The 18,990-nt window shown below is 34.3% G+C and overlaps 1 protein-coding gene across 2 annotated transcripts in view; it reads left to right on the top strand.

Annotated features, from left to right (window-relative positions):
* Positions 1-17,873, top strand: part of GOPC (golgi associated PDZ and coiled-coil motif containing) — a 39,934-nt gene extending 22,061 nt beyond the window's left edge. Inside the window, exons 3-9 of one of the 2 annotated variants that reach the window (XM_005900056.3) lie at positions 321-344; positions 3,800-3,975; positions 4,991-5,156; positions 7,616-7,711; positions 9,172-9,336; positions 11,823-12,003; positions 14,781-17,873. In XM_005900056.3, coding sequence (XP_005900118.1) covers positions 321-344; positions 3,800-3,975; positions 4,991-5,156; positions 7,616-7,711; positions 9,172-9,336; positions 11,823-12,003; positions 14,781-14,911 — 939 coding nt within the window. In that variant the 3' untranslated portion in view covers positions 14,912-17,873. The remainder of the gene's footprint in view (positions 1-320; positions 345-3,799; positions 3,976-4,990; positions 5,157-7,615; positions 7,712-9,171; positions 9,337-11,822; positions 12,004-14,780) is intronic. The other variant, XM_005900057.3, reaches the window with a different exon arrangement.
* The last annotated feature ends 1,117 nt before the right edge of the window (positions 17,874-18,990 follow it).

The following is an 18,990-nucleotide window of genomic DNA, read 5'->3' on the forward strand; positions in this document are numbered from 1 at the left end:
AATATTTGATATTAACATTCAGAAACAATGTACATTTTCACTAGAATAGAATTCATCTGACATATTAACATTAGTTTGGAAACATGGTGCTTTAGTGGAAAGACATTGAACCAACTGTGTTAATCAGTTTGGATAAAACAAAAAAAAAGTAATCTAATCCTGTACGGTTACCATTGCTTATGGATTTGCAAATATATTTATTTTAATGAACTTGACCCGAGTGATACTCAACATATAGGAATTTTCCTTGTAATGATTGTACCACTAAATATGTTGTTTGATGTTTTTCTAATTATAAAACTTTTTTCTTATATCTTAAGTCTGTCCCCTCTGTGGAGGAGCTGGTAAGTATACCATTTCTGTTTTGCTTTAATATGTTATGCTGAAGTGTTCTTAGTGCTTTTTTTGCATAGTACATGTTGTCACCTTGTACGTATCTGAAAGTGATGTTAATGATGATAATTTTTTAATGTGCCAGTACCTGAAAAATTCAGTCAGTAGCCCATTGCTGTTTTCTCACCTCATGTTATTAAAAGATTTTTCTGTTGTTGGTGATTTATTGCTATTATTTGTAGAACCCGTCACTTTTGACAACTTCTGAGCTTTGTACTTTGCTCATACCACTGCTTCAAAAGAAGACTTGGTTTTCCTTGTGCGGGCCTAGTTCTTTCCTCCTTTTTTATTTGAATTTATTCCCGGAGAAAGAATGTGCATGTTGGTTTCTTATTCATCCACTGCATGTGTTGTAACTTTTCAGCAGTCTTGAGAATAATTGTGTGGCCTTTGAAACAATTGAATTTTGAAACCCTTTATTAAATTTACCTTAGAAAATAACAGTATAGATAAATTCTTAATATTTTTCCCACTACCTAAGCCTAATCAGGTTCTGAGTAGTCATATGACTTTTCTTCATTTGGAAATATAGCATGTAGATATCAAAATACAAAATTAACTTCTTTGTTGGTATCTAATGATGAACAGGTTAACTGAAACAAAATTCTTTCCTTTAAATCTAAAAGTATTCTTAGTCCTGTTTTTGCTTGCATCTGTTCATTTCAGGCTAGAGAGTTTGTCTGATTCACTAGGAGTTTAAATCTTTAAAGCAAAGTAGTGACTTAATATGTTTCTCATATTTCATAAATATTGTATTAATAGCTCATTAAAGTGATTGTAAGTAGATAATCCTCAACATAAAATTTATTTAGCCCATAAACAATTTTTGGTCTTCTAGGAACTCTTTTTTCCTGAAACAAAAGTGTTAAACTCCATAAATGTCATTTAAAAAGACTTTGTTCATGTGGTCCGAACCATGGTTTCTTTTGGAACTGATAACCTGCCCTTTTAGGAAAGAGATTCTGAAATAAATTGAGATTTTAAGAGTTCCAAAGTTGTTGTAAAAGAAGGATTCTAGATTATTAGTTCTTCAAATTAAAAAGAAAAAATCTAGACAATTGTGTTCTGGTTGTTATATTCGTCTTTTTATAGAAGTTGAAAAAGCATGCTAATCTTCCTTCTTATCACATACGTAATGACAAAAGTTTAATCAAGGAAGCGATAAGTATATTCAGCATTTGGTAATTGTCATTCATTTTAGGCTATATATTTTTTTTATTGTTTTTAAGATGGTGGTACTCACTGCCTTGTATTTGAATATATCATATATTGATGTTTAAATATATTGTATATTGATATGCTTTTGTTAAAACAGTAGATCAAAGCAGACATCAAAATTAGTATCAAAATACATTCCATTAATTGTTAAAAGTTTGCTTACATTTGTTTCTCAGTTTATTATTTTTTTTTACATTTGAATATAAAATTTATTATTTTCATTTTCCAAGTGTTTTCTTTTTCTATCAGGGGGAAAAAAAAAAGAAATCTTAAGGACAGTTGTCACTTGCTGCCAAATTGAGGGTAGTCTTTCTCTGGTGGTTTAGTCTCTTAAGTTGCATCTGACTCTTGTAACCCCATGGACTGTAGCCTGCCAGGCTCCTGTCCATGGGATTCTCCAGGCAAGAATACTGGAGTGGGTTGCCATTTCCTTCTCTCAGTTTATTATTTATAGTAAAAGGGAAATAATTACAGTATTCACTACTCGAATATTAGAAACAATATCCTGTGCCATTCACTTAAGAGAAGCATTCTTCCTGGTGCTGAGGTGGAGCTTTATTTAAATCTCCTAAAGGGGACATGGTGTAGTGAACAGTGTCTTCTGCATGTCATCAGTAAATATAACTACATTTTCACAGGATTTATAGATTCTGTAAATTAACGAATCTGTGAAAGTAGTGCTGTAAGTCAGTAAACACTTCCACTCAAATTTGGGATGGTTCTCTTGATCCAAAAATAACATTTAAAAGATCTCTCAGGGCCCACATCCAACTCTCAGAAAGGTTTATTTAGTCCTACTGTGTGTGTGTCTGTGAGTTCAGATTTGAATTTGACTGTCTTTAGGCAGGATTTTTACCTTCTGTTTTCCCCTCCGCTTTCCTTTGTACCTACCTGCCTATTCTGTGCTTGGATCCCAAAGGTATTTACATTTGTAACCCTTGATGTATAGGAGTAGGTACACCGTACTTTATACTTTGAAAGTATATTGAAAATTATTTCTTTCACATGTGAGTTGGTGATAAAAACTTGGTGGCAAAAACCTTAAGGTTATATTCTCTGGCTGACACCTATAAATTCATATATTTGAGTTATCTACTAAGTGAAGCAAAGGATAGCATCCTTTTTTGAGAGATAAAAATGGATATCTATCCAACCTCATAGTAGGCAAGGGAGGCCAGTATTTTGTCTCAGAAAACAGTTCTTCAGTCACTTTAACATTTGGACAAATAGATGATTCATTCCAGATCCCAGAGTTCAGTGATAATCTGCATCATGGATATACTTATCTATAGTTAGTTTTCCCATAAGCTATATTTTTTATTTAAGTACAGTTGATTTACAATGTTGTGCTAATTTCTGCTGTACCACAAAATGACTCAGTTATACACATGTATATATTTACTCTTTTATGTTTTTTTCCATTGTGGTTTATCCCAGGAGGTTAGATAAAGATCCCTGTGCTGCACAGTAGGACCTTGTTGTTTATCCATTCTAAATGTAATAGCTTGCATCTACTAACACCAGACTCCCCATCCGTCCCTCTCATTCTCCCCCTCCCTCTTGGCAACCACAAGTCTGTTCTCTATATTGACATTTTTTAATGTGTAAATATTTTTAATGCAGTTATTACCAGCATTTCTCCATTACCATAAAATGTTTTTAAAAAATTGGAATATCTGTTCTAATTTAAGCATTGTAAGTTTCTTACAATCCTCTAAGATAAATTGGCTTAAAAATGTTTCTCTTTGTAACCGAATTTATAGTTTATAGAATTGCTGCATTAAAGTTAATGAAATGTTTGGGCACAATCACCAGAGTGATTATTTTAGTCTAGTTTTAGAGTCATTTTAGAATGTAGAGAGTAGATTCAACTATCCATCGAAGCCATTACTATTAGTATATGATAACATGTGCTTAGAGAAGGCTACTAATCTTAGTATCCTCAGGATCAGGATGCCTCAAGCTATGTTATCTTACCTAGAAGTGGTTCTAACACCTCTGGTATTAGTTTTGAAAAAACTGGATCCAAATCATTGTGCTCCATTTTATAGAAATAAAGTGGTAATTTTTATCATATGCTTTCATCGTTGGTATCATAGATTGTGTGCTTTTGTGTCTTTTAAGGAGCATGGTCTATTGCTAGAGAGTCTTTAAAGTATTTTCATTGCATTTTTAAAAATTGCAACAGGAGAGAGAACTCGAAGCAAACAAAAAAGAGAAAATGAAAGAAGCTCAGCTTGAAGCTGAAGTGAAGTTATTGAGAAAAGAGAATGAAGCCCTTCGCAGACATATAGCTGTTCTCCAGGCTGAAGTTTATGGGGCAAGACTGGCTGCCAAGTACTTGGATAAGGAACTGGCAGGAAGGTGTGTGGAAAATGGGTACCATTGTACCCTTGAGCTCTTAGGTAACCAAGTGCATAGTTACAGAGGTGGACTTTACCCCTTTTAGTAAACAATATATTAATCTTTATATAAAAGTGATTTTATGGTTGATTGTAGCTTACTGTTGTTAACTTCATAGCATTACATGTTGCAGATTTAGTTAGCCATACTAAATAGGTGTTTCTGGTTGACATACACACTGCTAGTAAATTACTGTGAAATGCTAACGACTCATAGAGCTATACTTTTCACCATTTCCTGTCTTCACACCATAACAGATGATATTCCCACGTACAGCAGGACTTTCGTAGGAATTCTTTGTGTGACCATTGAAACCCAGTCTCTCTTGTCCCTCAAAAACATATTGGAATGACAGTGATTTTATCATAATATAGAGTTCTGCTTTCATTAACTTTTATGGTAAATTATTCACAAACTCTGGTGATTCACTATTACTAAATAATTTTGTGCTTGTTGGTTTAATGTATTAAGAATTGATGTGGAGCAAATAAAAATAATTTACATTATCTCAGAGTACACATTTCTAATAATTTTACCACATTTAAAAAAGTAATCATTTTGTAAAAAGAAACTGTCATTGGAAAAATGTTTTTTACAGTTAGCCTCATCTGAAGACTAGTATGACTGCAAGGAAGACATGAAACATGTTGACATTAGCCTCCTAAATTGTTTCTAAGATGTATATGAACTAAAGTATGTGATTAAAGAAGGTCATAGTCATTCTTTTTTTAAAACTAGTTTTCCCTTGATGACACCTGTCTTTTTCAGAATTTTTGTGTCTTTATAAATCTGAGAGACATCAGGAAATTCCTATTAGTTTCATTACTAAATTAAATTTATGTGAAAGCTACTTGTGTTCAGTAATTCTTCTGAACACTTTATATATATTTATGTATATGTGTGTATGTATGTATGTGTGTATATATATACATATATATATAATGAAAAACTAACTAAATTCTTTTCCCAAATGAAGAGTCCAACAAATACAGCTACTTGGACGAGATATGAAGGGACCTGCTCATGATAAGCTTTGGAACCAGTTGGAAGCTGAAATACACTTGCATCGTCACAAAACTGTGATCAGAGCCTGTAGAGGACGCAATGACCTGAAGCGACCGATGCATGCTCCACCAGGCCATGTATGTTTGCTTTGCTACTGTTTCTCACTCAGTCTTGTCCTTTCTTTAATCACAAGTCCGTTGCATTTTTAAGAATTCTAGTAGAATTTGAAACCTTTATTTAAAAGTGAAAGTGGGATTAAACTTATTTTAAAATAGATACATATTTAAGGTTTCAGCTGCCCATATAGCTCCTACACTAATACCCCAAAAATGGTATTTCTGAAGACACTGAACTATTGATAGCAGATGCATGTTGCTTCAGCTCATATTTCAGAATTTTCCTGTATCTCGATTAGGCATGTTTATAGAAGTTCTAAGCTTAGCAGAGTGTATTGATAAATTGGCAAAAATTGGGGGGTAGTTCTTTATAAGGGGACTCTTGGTAACTAGCTTTATATATTGTTTCCAAGCTAACATTTATACCTGTTTGGTTTTGGATTAAGCTGGAATTTGAGATCTGTGTCCAGTTGTCTGTTTCTGTAGCCACCACTGTACAGGAGCTTTTCTTTCTACCTACATAAAAATTTATTAAATTTCACTGCAACAGCAGCCTAATGGTATAAGCCTTAATATAATAAAATCGTATCTAATTCCTGTCCAGTGGATCACATATTTTAGTATCAGGTAAAGCCTGGCCTCGAATAGTAAAATTATTTGTTGCCTTTGAAAAGATAATTTTAGGAAGAATTGATATGTATGTGGCGTTCATGGGAGAGGAGTGGTGATTGCAGTAAGCACTCGTGCCATTGTCTTCTTTGGGGTTCTCTTGGTTCCCATTAACTTCTAGGCAGTGGCCAGATGATAAATGTTATCTTATGCTAAATAAAGGCATTTGAATCTTAACCTGATGGTCAGAGGATTTTAAAATAAAATAGTGGACTTAATAAGATTTAGCATTTGTTTGACAGTTGCTTTGGGTAGTGAGGAGGATATATTGGAAGAGGGCCTAGTTGAAATCAGAGAAATACATGTAGAAAGATAATGAGGAGAAAGGGATCAGAAGAAGAACAGGTTTGAGAGAATTAGAATCAAAAGGAGTTAGTGACTCACTGCTTTTGGTTAAGTAGGTGAGTAAGAAGGAAAGTCTCAGTTTTGGTTTGGGCAATCGAGTGAGATGATGGCATGCATTGATAAACCAAATATAGGGAAAGGAAGGTTTTGGTAGAAAGATGATATCAGTTTTAGACATGTAGTGTTTGAGGTGCCAGTGGACAGCCAGTTTATATCCAATTATATATATGACTCTAGAATTCTAGAGAGAACTCTTGAGTTGAAGATTACTAGGTAAATCATCTTTTGAAGCCATGGGATTGATTAAGTCACCCAGGAAAAGTATAGAGAAAGTAAAAAGATGGAAGGAAACCACTAAGGATTCAGGGAAGGAAATGAATCACCAAAGACAGAAGCCTGAGATAGAGCTGTCAGATATGGGCCTTCTAGGAAAGTAGTGTAATGGTTCAGTTCAGTTCAGTCGCTCAGTCGTGTCCGACTCTGCAACCCTATGAACCGCAGCACGCCAGGCCTCCCTGTCCGTCACCAACTCCCCAAGTCCACCCAAACCCATGTAATGTAATGTATACCAACGTGTAATGGACACCAAAGAAAAGAGGTTTCAGGGAGGGGACTGTGAACAGTATCAACTTCTGCAGGGTTCAAAAGGGCAGTGACTAAAGAGTATTCATTGGAAGCAGCCACATTGGTTACCAGTGACTGCAGAGAAGACAGCTTTGGTGGAGCAGGTGGAGCAGAACCCTAATTACGGGTTGGAGTACTTACTGAATATGGGAGGCAAGGAAGTAACTACAGTGAGGATTAACTTTGTGTAAAGGTTCAGGAAAGATGGAGGGTGGATAGAAGGTAGCCACGATTGTGGATAGTTTAAGGGTTTTTATGTGTTTTGTGGTTGTACGTGGTTTGTGTTTTATAGCTTGGTTAGGCTTGGCATTTTTTCATTTTAGGGAAGGAGCTTGTAGAGAGAGGTAAAAAGTAAAGGTCCCAGAGAAAGAATTATTGGTGGAGCAAGGTCCTTTAGTTAAGAGGTAGATTCCAGAGTTCAAAGAAATGAAAAAGAGTTAATGACCAATTGACATTTTGTTTTTTCAGTTCTATAAATCAGTTGAAATGGGTATAGATCTTAAAGCAATTTTCCAGTGAAGCTAAAATTGCCTCCTTTTATTTCTTAAAGATATTATTTATCAGTTCATGGCAGTAGTTTCTTTTGTAATGTCACGTATAAATATTAAAGAAATTAACAAGAGGGTGAGAAAATCATGTACATTCACTATATTAATAGAACCACTATTTTTGCTTTCCCGTGTTATCTGTTTTTCTTTTTCCATGTTATCTGTTGATTACTTTCTTAACATTATACTGTGTATCCATTACAGGAAAACAAACATTTTTAAAAGCAAGTTACTCTATATGGTATATAGTTTAAGTACTACTAATTTTTCTTCTTCTTTTTTTTCTCCAACAAGGATCAAGACTCTTTAAAGAAAAGCCAAGGTGTTGGTCCAATTAGAAAAGTTCTCCTCCTTAAGGAAGATCATGAAGGCCTTGGCATTTCAATTACAGTAAGAAGTAGTGCTTCCAGTCTCCTTTTCTCTACACTTCTCTAGTATAATCACACTCCTTTGTTGAACATCATGGGGAGATAAAGTATTCTGAATATATTTTCTAAATAACTAAATTTATCCCCATGGGTAATAGCACTTTTGTGTAAACACTTTTTTTTTGGTATGGAAATCTTCCTAATAACTGTTAAGTATTACTTTAAAGTATTTTTTCAGTAATCATTGTTTATCATTTTCATTATGACTCATATTGTAGTTCTGCACCACATCCTGTGATGCCTGTAAGAGCCTTTGGGATTGGATAGGACTCTTTTCTTCTGTGTTAAATGACCCCAGATTGTATTGTTCTTTTCTCTAGAGTATTTGCTGTCTTTCTCTTGTCTCATTTCTTGGCTGTCAGATTTCACTGGCTCTTGGGTCCAAGTATTCCTCTTTTTAAATGTTGATTCCTTTACAGTTGTCTTAGACAGCCTTCTTGAGAGCAATCTATTTTGAAATACATATAACTAGAGCATTTTTGAAAATCCCATGGACAGAAGAGCCTGGTAGGCTGCAGTCCATGGAGTCGCTAAGAGTCAGACAGGACTGAGCGACTTCACTTCACTTTTCACTTTCATGCATTGGAGAAGGAAATGGCAACCCACTCCAGTGTTCTTGCCTGGAGAATCCCAGGGACGGGGGAGCCTGGTGGGCTGCTGTCTCAGGGGTCGCACAGACTTGGACCTGAACTATTTGGAACAGTGCTTTGTTCCAAATCAATAAATAAGCTGGCTTTTTATACTTAGTCACTGCAGAAGTTTATGTACTTTCTGGTATTGTTTACTGTAGAAATGTTTCTTATAATAAAAAGTTTATCTAATAGATCTTTATTGAATATACCTACCTTTTTGAGTATACTTCCCTCAAACAGCATAAGTTTAGTAAGAGAAATAAGACACACACATAATTATGATTACAGCTAGAAAGTGAAAGGTACCAAATGCTGTATTTCATTAATTTTGCATTGCATATTTTTTCACATTTTAACATCTATGAAATTCAGATTCATCTTACAGTTATTTTTGTGGAACATAAAATAATGGTTTTTTTCTTACGGTTCATTGGGGCTTAGGTTTGATAAAATCTGATAATACTATGGACTACTAATACATAAAATATTTATGTTTAAAAGAGAGTTAAGCCAATTGTTCTTTCGGTTTTTCAGGGTTCTTTTTTTTTTAAATTCTGTAAAGCATTTTAAAAAGCACATATATATTATTAATCATTTTACTTAGAGGTAACTCTTTGATATTCATGATAGTTTGATTTACCATTACCTAAGTAGCAAATAGGATATCACTCAGCATTTATAGAGACAGTATAGGTGCTTATTGAAATGTTTTTAGAAAAATATTTTATCAGAATAGTGTGTGACTATACAAAGGTAAACTAGTTTGCTTTTTTTTTTTTTTTTTGACTAGGGTGGAAAGGAACATGGTGTTCCAATCCTCATTTCTGAGATCCACCCAGGGCAACCTGCTGATAGATGTGGAGGGCTGCACGTTGGAGATGCTATTCTGGCTGTTAATGGAGTTAACCTCCGGGACACAAAGCATAAAGAAGCTGTAACCATTCTTTCCCAGCAGGTAAGTTCCCTTTATATAATTAAAATTGGATCTCTCCATTGTTCCTTTTTGAGTCTATTGAATAGATGATAACTTCCCAAGGAGTTTTCTCAGGTAGTAAAGTGTTTATCTATAGATACTAGTTTCCTTTGACTTGACCCTTTTTTAGAAGACATTCAGCCAGATTTATTGAAAAAGATTTTGTTTGCTCTTCTTCACAGCTATATAGCTTTGAGCAAGTTACTTAAGTCCTTAGTGTTGCAGTGTCCTCATCTGAGAGCTGGAAGGATTAAGTATGTTAATACATATAAAGTGTTCAGAACAGGACTTGGTTCTTGAAAAGCAAAACATCATTAATGACTAAAACACTATATAGATATGAAGTATTATAGAAAAAACAGTGCTGGAAGTAGATTGATTTTACAGTTGTAAATGTTAGAAGTCAAGCATTGTTAGAAATCTTTTAACCAGCCCTCTTATTTAAAATGAGTGAAATAAAGTTCTTAGAAATTGATTTGCTCAAGATTGCAGAACAAATAGATTAAAGAATTGAGATTCATATACAGGAGTCATATTTGTTATCCAGAAAAATTAAGATATAAAAAATGTTTTGTTTTTTCTTTCAAGAATAGGTATGAGGGAATTAGAGAGGTGTTGGTTAGTACATTGAGATGTTCATTGGATCATCAGTATAGTATGCCAGAGCAGACTTTAATTTCAGAATTGAAAGTGAATTTCTAGCTCAATTCTACTTAATGCATAAATAACTACAGTATCACTAAATGAATGTGTGTGTGTTGCATGTTCAGTCGTGTCTGACTCTTTGCGACCCAGTAGACCCACCAGACTCCTCTGACCATGGAATTTTCCAGGCAAGAATACTGGAGTGGGTTGCCAGTTCCTATGCCAGGGGATCTTCCCGACCCAGGGATCGAACCCACGTCTCTTGCATCTCCTTCATTGGCAGGGGGATTCATTACTACTGTGCCACCTGGGAAATAATTGTATTCAGTATTAAAGGGAGGACTTGTTGGTGATAATGCAGTCTATTTCATTGTTTTAGACTGCTGATTTTTAGAAAGCTCTTCCTCATATTAAACCTAAAATCTGTTTCTTCATGAAAGCTACCACAGACCTGATTCTGTCATCTAAAGAACTTTACTGAAGACCACTACAATGTGGGAGACCCAGATTCAGTCCTTGGGTTGGAAAGATCCCCTGGAGAAGGAAATGGCTACCCACCCCAGGATTCTTGCCTGGAGAATTCCATGGATAGTACAGTCCATGGGGTCGTATAGAGTTGGACATGACTGAGTGACTAACACTCTGCTTTTATCAACTCTCCAAGTGTTTTTTTTTAAAGCATTATCTGATGAGGGAGATTTAAGAATGCAGCACTAGTTTCTTTAAGTTGGTGTTTTCTCAGTCCAACTTGGCTGTCATCCTGTAGTGTAAGAGTGGGATGAATGGCTGCTGAGGCAAAGGGGACATAAACAGGCAGTTCATGAGACACAAAATTTTATGGAAATGCTGAACACATGTTAAAGTTCTGAAGGATAACCTTAAACTGCTGGGAAAGAGGAGCACCAAAGAGACTTAGTGGGTAGCAATTAAAAAAAAAAAAGGCATGCTTTCTTTTGAGCAAAGGCAGGCCATAATTTTCAGAGAATTGCAAACACTGGTCTTGTGTGTAGTGATTGTAGTCTCTTATTAAGTGACAATTATAGCTTGGAATTTTTTTAACATAAAATCTATAACTTTTTACTTGAACATTAAGTTGTTATTAAAGAATAAAATATAAATATTACACATTTAGTCTAGTATAGGAGAGAAAGAGGAAGGACTTCGGAGTCAATTTCTGTTTTTCTATTTTACTTGTTCATCTTATTGAGAGTTATCAGCCCTCTCCAGGACTCACTCAGGTTTCTCATTCATGTACAGGGGACTACAATAGAGTTGTTCTGAGAATTGAAGGATATAATTTTGAACAATACACACAGTAATTGGTATTATTACTCAACAGAATACCTTGACCAACAACTATGTCTGGCTCTCAGTGACAGTTAAGGAAATGCTCAAGACCTATTGAGTAAGAAACAAGAAATCATTGTGTAGAGGTTTCTTGAATTAGTCAAAGAAAAGTTTGTGTGGTGCCCTTAGGTGCGACTTTAATATCTGACTATTAGATAGATTTTCTGAATTGCTACTATGTAAAGTATAAAATGACAAAATGACTTTTAAACTGAACACTTTGTTCTGAAATTCTGTAAACTGAATAATCATCCTTTTTTGTTTTAGGTCTTTTGGGGAAAATATTTTGATCAGGAGAAAGATCTGTAGTACTGAAAGGAAATTATGTGTACCTCTTGAGAGTCTAAAATTTCACTATTTGTTGTCTTGAAAGGAGCTACATCTGAGGCCCAACTGTTGATTCTCACCCCAGAGAATTTGGAAATCTTTTAAAGTTACAGTAACTTGGTTTTCTCATTTTCTTTCCCCCATTTTAGAGAGGAGAGATTGAATTTGAAGTAGTTTACGTGGCTCCTGAAGTGGATTCTGACGATGAAAATGTAGAGTATGAAGATGAGAGTGGACATCGTTACCGTTTGTACCTTGATGAATTAGAGGGAAGTAGTAATCCTGGTGCTAGTTGTAAAGATACAAGTGGGGAAATCAAAATGTTACAAGGTAAAAATCACCGTGAACGTTATAATTAATGTATTTACTCTCAATAAACTTAAATAATATAAAAGACTTAGATGTTCTTTGTAACACTATTTTAATGATGGGGAAACCAGCATTAACAGAGTGGATAGCTTTCCCTTGCTAAATTATAGCTTTATTATACACCAGTAATTATGCCAATATTTTATTTACATGTCAGTTCTTCTAGATTCACCTTGGACAAATATATGAGCAGTTACTAAACTATAGCTAATCCTTGAAATATAAATAAAATTCAAGTTTTCTAGACAGAAACAAAGGCCAACATGCCTTTTAGAGTAGATACATCTTAACATCTTGCTGTTTTAATGCACATTCTTCTCTCATAATGCAATGATTTTACAGGCTGAATTTGAATAAGTAATTAGACTGTTATCTCGTGATTGTTATTGGAATCAGGATATGTAATCTTGAGGATGTTGGGTTTAGTTCCTTTACTATCATCTATACATATTTTAAAGAACAATTCTAGCACTTTTATATGGAGGCCTGGTGCTTAAATTGTGATCCATAGATCTGTAGGGGACCCTGAGACCTTTCAGGGAGTTCTGAGATCCAAACTTTTCATACTAATAAATACTAAGGCATTGTTTGTCCTGTGTTGATACTTACACTGATGGTACAGAACCAGTGGTGGTAAAACCGTTGGTGCCTTAGTATGAGTCAAGGCAAGTAGCACTGCTTTACTAGTGATCACTGTGTTCTTCCTTGTCATCTGCTCAGAATAAAAAAGAAGCAAATGCCAGTTTCTTAAGAATATCCTCTGTAAAATAGTAAAAGGTATTCATTTTATTAAATGTTGAGTATATGACTTTTTAATTATTCTGTGTGATGAAATGGGAAGTATGCATAGCATTGAGTTAGGAAAAGTACGTAAGTGATTAATTTGCTAGCTGAATGAGCCATTCTTTTCATGGATGACAATTTTTACTTGAAAGAATGACAAATTATGGTTGTTCAGACTATTTGGTAGCTGTTTTCTTTAAAATGAACAAGGTGAATCCATCACTTCAAGAACAACTGACAGTATTTATTGCCAGTGGTAAAATGTGAACTTTCAAGTGGAAATCAGAATTTTGTAAAACACATATCAACCACCATGAGCTTGACAGTTAAAGAGCTTTTTAATAAGATTGGTGGTGATATTAATGAGTATGATTTTTTTGATACAGTAAAATGAAATGTGTCAGCTTTTGCAATTGTTGCATAACTCAGGGATCTAATACTTTTGAAATGACCAGCGTGTGATATTACTGAATCCTGCTTGGGTGAAAGAGCCATTCAAAAGTGCAAGATAGACAAATGATTTTAATGCATCCGAGTGTGAAAGTTCTTTGATATAGTTTTAGATTCTATATTGTAAATTTTGGTATAATATCAAAGAAGAATATTGACAGTTATTTGAAAAGGCTAAGTTACTCTCCCCTCTTCAGAGTTATACATCTACGAGAAGTGAACTTTCTTCACGTGCTTCTAACTGATTGAGTGAAAGCAGATATGAGAATCTAGCAGTCTTATGTAAAGCCAGACATTAAAGATACTTGCAAAATTGTGACATTCCTCTGACTAAGTTTTTAGAAATTAGAATTATTTTCACTAAACAGATACTTATGTTAACATTTATGGAGTTTATTACCATTTTTAACAAAGTATTTTTAGATTTCTCAATTTTAATCACTAATGTGATAAACGGCAGTACATCACTTACTATTAAAAACCTACATGAAAAAAAACTCTTTGCAGTTCTCAGTTCTTAAGAGCATAAAGGCATCCTGAAATCAAAAAGTTTGAGAACTTGTGGCACAGAGTGTTATAGTAGACTGATGAACTGTTGTCCTTTCGATGAGCCTATGTGTTGTAAAGTATCTGTACAAAGACAGCAGTCGCATTTGGTCTCCCTGTGCTTCTTGAACAAAACCATTGTGTCAGTATGCCAAAACCTTGTACTATTGAGCTGCTTTTCTTTTGATTTTGTTTTCTTTTACCTTTTCTTCTGGTTTTTTTTTTTTTTTTTGGTCAGGATTAGAAGGCTTATCCCTTCCTTTTTGCAGCTGAGCCTTTTTTAAAGGGTTTCCCTGTCACCTATATAAATTGCAAACCATTTAAAATGTGACCCAAATAACCAAACATGTATACTCTTAGGATACGTTACTATTAACTGATCACAAATCACAAGAAATGTATCCATTGGTTATCTTTTTAGCATGTATCCATGTTTCATAGCTCACTAAGCAGATTTCATAGTCAACTTTCATTTATTTGCTAGCCTGTTATCTGTTTTGTAGATTAACCAAATTAGTTTTAAATTTTATCTGGACATTGTCTTACCAACAGGTTAGATTTAGTAAATAAACTAGTATGTGCCTCAGTGAGCTGAAGTTAAATAATTTGAAAACAAAATGTGAAAGAAAAATGTACAGTTCCATAGGTATTTGTGTTAAGTAGAACTGATTGAATCCTGCAGTTGTGTGTATCAATTCTGAATTTCATGAATAATTTGGTAGGAAATTTTATATAATTTTTAGATAAGTCCAATAGATAATATTAAAAACATTTGTACAGTGTTTGATATCTGCTATAAGGAAGCATTCCTTTGTCAGAAATTGTTGTCTTGATTAATCTAGGGCCCCATTATTTGCTTCATATTACTATTATTAGTAACAGTGGACTTTCCTTTGTTATTGCTCAACAAAAGTGTAATTTTTTCTAATTAGGAAGTTTCTGCTTATTTTCTCTTTCAGGATTTAATAAGAAGGCAGTTACTGATGGACACGAAAATGGAGACCTAGGAGCTTCAAGTGAAACTCCTCTAGAAGACAATGCTTCTAAACTAGATGATCTACACAGTCTGTATCATAAAAAGTCTTATTAAATTGACTGTATCTTCAGACAAGATTGTTAATCAGACTATTCTGAATTTGGGGCACTAGGGAAGATGGTGACAAAGACTATACAAGATTTAAGGAGGCTGTTTATTGCCTAAATGAAAGGCGGGTACCTCAGGGCTTCATGTGAACAATTCTAAATGCATAAAACTCCCTGTTTTCTGTAGTATACCATAATTAGCTATTGCATGAAAAGCAATTTTGATTTTCTTCAAATTTATAAAGTACCAAAGCATGTGTTTCCCAAAAGGATAGTATTAGGCTCTGAAGTACCAAATGAAGCACTGCTGTTTTATTTGATTCCTTTTCCATTTAGTAGAAGGACAGTGCTAACTGGAATTTTTTTTTTTTTTTTTTAAGGAATAGCCTTTAAATAGAATAAATGAATTCATATCTTCCAGAATGTTAAGTATGATGTTTCAAAGGACAGAACTTGACTCAGTGAATTGCAGAAATGTAGGCTTGACTTAAATTTGTTTTTTAACTGAATGGTTTTAGTGTTTTTTTGTAATTTAATGTGCTTCCTGATGTCTAAATCAGTTCTTAATGATCATTTATTATAATGAGTTTGCTTTTCAATGTTATTCACGCAGTACAGAATAGTTTTCTTTAAGCAATCCTGTATCAATCAATGCTGCACTAGAAATAGTTTCAGTTATTGTACTTTTCAGGTTTTTTAAAAGAAATGCAGATGAGTGTGAAATATCTGTTCTCAATTATGTTGATTTGTGTGCACGGTATTGGAGCATTATGTTATTAATGTTTAGTCACAAATGCTTTTTTTCTGGAATCCACGAAAGGCAGTTTTATACATTTTGAGTTGTTCATAATGTTTGTATTGCGATAGTCCTAGCACTTAAAGGTATGTTTTTTTTCTGGCGGTTAAAGCTCAAATTTATTACTATGTCAATGAGATACATTTAATTCAAACAGCAGTTTTCTCTCAAAGTATTGATAACTAACTGGTTTGCCAATAATCTATAAATCTGAGGCACTGGTGGTGGGCAGGATAAAGTGAACACGTTTTGATATGATAACTTTTTGGTTGGCTTTTCAGTGTTAAGTTTGACTAAAGTGCTTTTCATATGCAAACTAGATTTGCTACTTCTCTTATCCCAGGAATAAGCTTGGAGTGCCTGCTCTCTTCTGTGCTGTTCCGCAGGCCACTGGACCCTGCAGGGAAAAGTGAGAAACGTTGCATTTGAAGAGATGATAGTTTTGCCAATATCATTGTTTTAAAGAATATACATTTGAAGGAATATAAATTGGGAGAAGGCTTTTAGAGTATTATCAGTATCTCATTTCTAATACTCAGATGTTATGTGATACAAAACACATTCTCTTGTCTTTCCTAGATGCACTATATATTTGTTCATAGGTAAATCTACAAAATGTATATACTTTATTTGGTGGTTTTGCTATTTATAAATTTTATGTTTCCCCTGTTACTCATTTATGGTTTGTTTTGGTAGTTTTGTTCATCTGTATATCACCACGTTAATTTGTAATAGGAAATGCACTTCGTAGTATATGTGGTTACTGATATTAAAATACCTTTTAGCATAATATTGCCTCTGAGCAAAAACTAGTATTTAACTGTACAACTGAATGAGGAAGCCACATGTTATTGTTTGCTCCTGACAGGCTAGGACTCTTAAAAGAAAAATGTTTCCTCCTCATGCATTCCCCCTACTCTAGCACATGCCCCCATGCATGATATGAGATCTATAAACTGGATTTTAACCAGTGTATTCATTCAGTCAAAAAAAATTTCCATTGTCACATATCTGAAAGCTTTTTTGTTGTGACTTGAAACTATGTTATTCTTATCTTTTTAAAAGACTGTCTAGGATGGGATGGCCTTGGCAGTTTTTCAGAGAGTATCTTTTATCTACTAAGACTGAATCCTTAGGAAATATTAACCAAAGCCTTTTGATTTTCAAGAGCTAATATGTCTATAAAGAGTTTTTTTAAGAGCCTTGAGTTGGCATTTCTATGAGGACGCTGTGTAATGTAAAGGGTTGTATGAGATGGTTATGATAGAAACTCCCTTCTTGGGCTGATAAGCAAAATGAAAAATGTTCCAGTTAGTTTAAAATTACAGAGGTCAGTTCCCATTTCATTCCTGCTTCACCTTGGTTTGCAGCCTATGTGAGAGCACTGTTGCTCAGGGATTACTGTGAGATTCCCATCTGGTGTTTAGAAAGTACTTGGTTAAAAGTTCCTTTTAGAATATATGGTCTTTGGGAGATGAACTGAGAATTACAGACTCTTTCCAAAGGTCTAAATGAGAAACAGTTTTTATGTTTTCACATTTGTAGGAAAGAAACTTATTTCTAGGACAAAACCAGATAAGGAGAGAACTGTTGCAAAGCCATTACAGTTAAAAAAAAAAAAAAAAGTATACAGATGCACACACAAACAGAAAGCTGAGAAAAAAATTAAGAGTATGAGGGTTGTATGTATGTGTGTATATATTTACATTTAACTTCTACAGTTCTAAGTGTCTGTGACTTTGATGGCAAACAGCATTTGGGTTATGAGACTTTAAAACAGATTGAAAAGACATGAAAATTTTGAGATCCTTGGTAATATAAACAAATGGTTTTGGCTGACTTAACAGTTGTCAGAAGTTAGCTCAGCGTTTCTTTGGTGCTGGTTCTACCCTCCCCTCCTCCCCACTGTAGACTTTGTTTTCATGTTTAGAAACAAAATATATTGATTCATGTGTAAGTTGCATATTTCTGATGTGCTTATTATGTAATGTGCTATCCCAGCTACCCAGTTTTCCATGTAGGGTTGGCCTCAAATCTATAGGATTTTTGACAAATGTACCATATGTAGTTGCATTGAGTTTTAGTATTTTTTTATTAGCCTGTAAATAAAGATGGCATCTCTCCTATATTAAAATGGTATTAATCTCATTTAAAAATAAACATTTTACAAGTCTTTCATGTTAAGGCTTTTCTTTATTTCCAGTAGCTTCTGTCATTTGTATCAGTGAGTCGTGAAGTCCATGGTTGAGACTTCCATGCTCCCAGTGCAGGGGACTCAGTTAGATCCGTGGCCTGGGATATAGGGTCCCTCGTGCCATACAGTGCAGCAAAAAGAAAAAGAAAATTGATAGCCAATGTTGTCCTTGAGGATAACATTGATAAAAATTAGACAATGAGGGATTTCCCTCACGGTCCAGTTGTTAAGACTCCACACACTTACCATGCAGGGTATAAGGGTTCAATCCCTGCTCGGGGACCTAAGATCCCACATGCCATTCAGTGTGACCCAAAAAATAAAATAATAATAATAATAAAATTGTTTCTTATTAGATTCTGTGTAAGAGGCTGTTCATCTATTTTATCATCTAAGCATATATAATTTAGAAGTTCTTAAATTGTGTCTAATAATTTTTAGACATATCTATAAACTTTGTTCAGTTTGCTCCTCACAAGGTTTATATGTGGTCATTTATAGTCAACCTAAAAATTAGGTGTAAAATATGTAGGAATGCTATTTCTTTGTCAAGGGTATTTGAGGTCAGTCAGGAGGAAAAACTCAAAAATGGTATTTTATTCTTAAGTATTAATTAATGTAAAGCATATTTCAGAAATTTACTTGCATGATGAACATTTGGGGCTTCCCTGGTGGCTCAGACAGTAAAGAATCTGCCTGCAGTGTAGGAGACACAGCTTCGATTCCTGTGTTGGAAATATCCCCTAGAGAAGGGAATGGCTACCCACTCCAGTATTCTTGCCTGGAGAATTCCATGGACAGAGGAGCCTGGAGGGCTATAGTCCATGGTGTCTCAAAGAGTCGGACATGACTGAACAACTAACACTTTTACTTTATGAACATATAAACATACTTATTTATTTTTTTGTCATTGAGTAACTTTGATTCAGTCCTAATACTGTATGCTATGTGTCAGCTCCCAGTTCACCAGTTTGGAAAAGTCTTTTCCCCAAAATTCATCTACATAGGATATTGTTCAGTTCATGAAATAAAAAAGATTATTTGTGTTTTCATTATTAGTGTTCTAGATTAGGGGATTTTATAATTAACTTTTTTT

Source organism: Bos mutus, chromosome 9 (genome assembly GCF_027580195.1).
Source record: "Bos mutus isolate GX-2022 chromosome 9, NWIPB_WYAK_1.1, whole genome shotgun sequence".
NCBI classification, from domain to species: Eukaryota; Metazoa; Chordata; class Mammalia; order Artiodactyla; family Bovidae; genus Bos; species Bos mutus.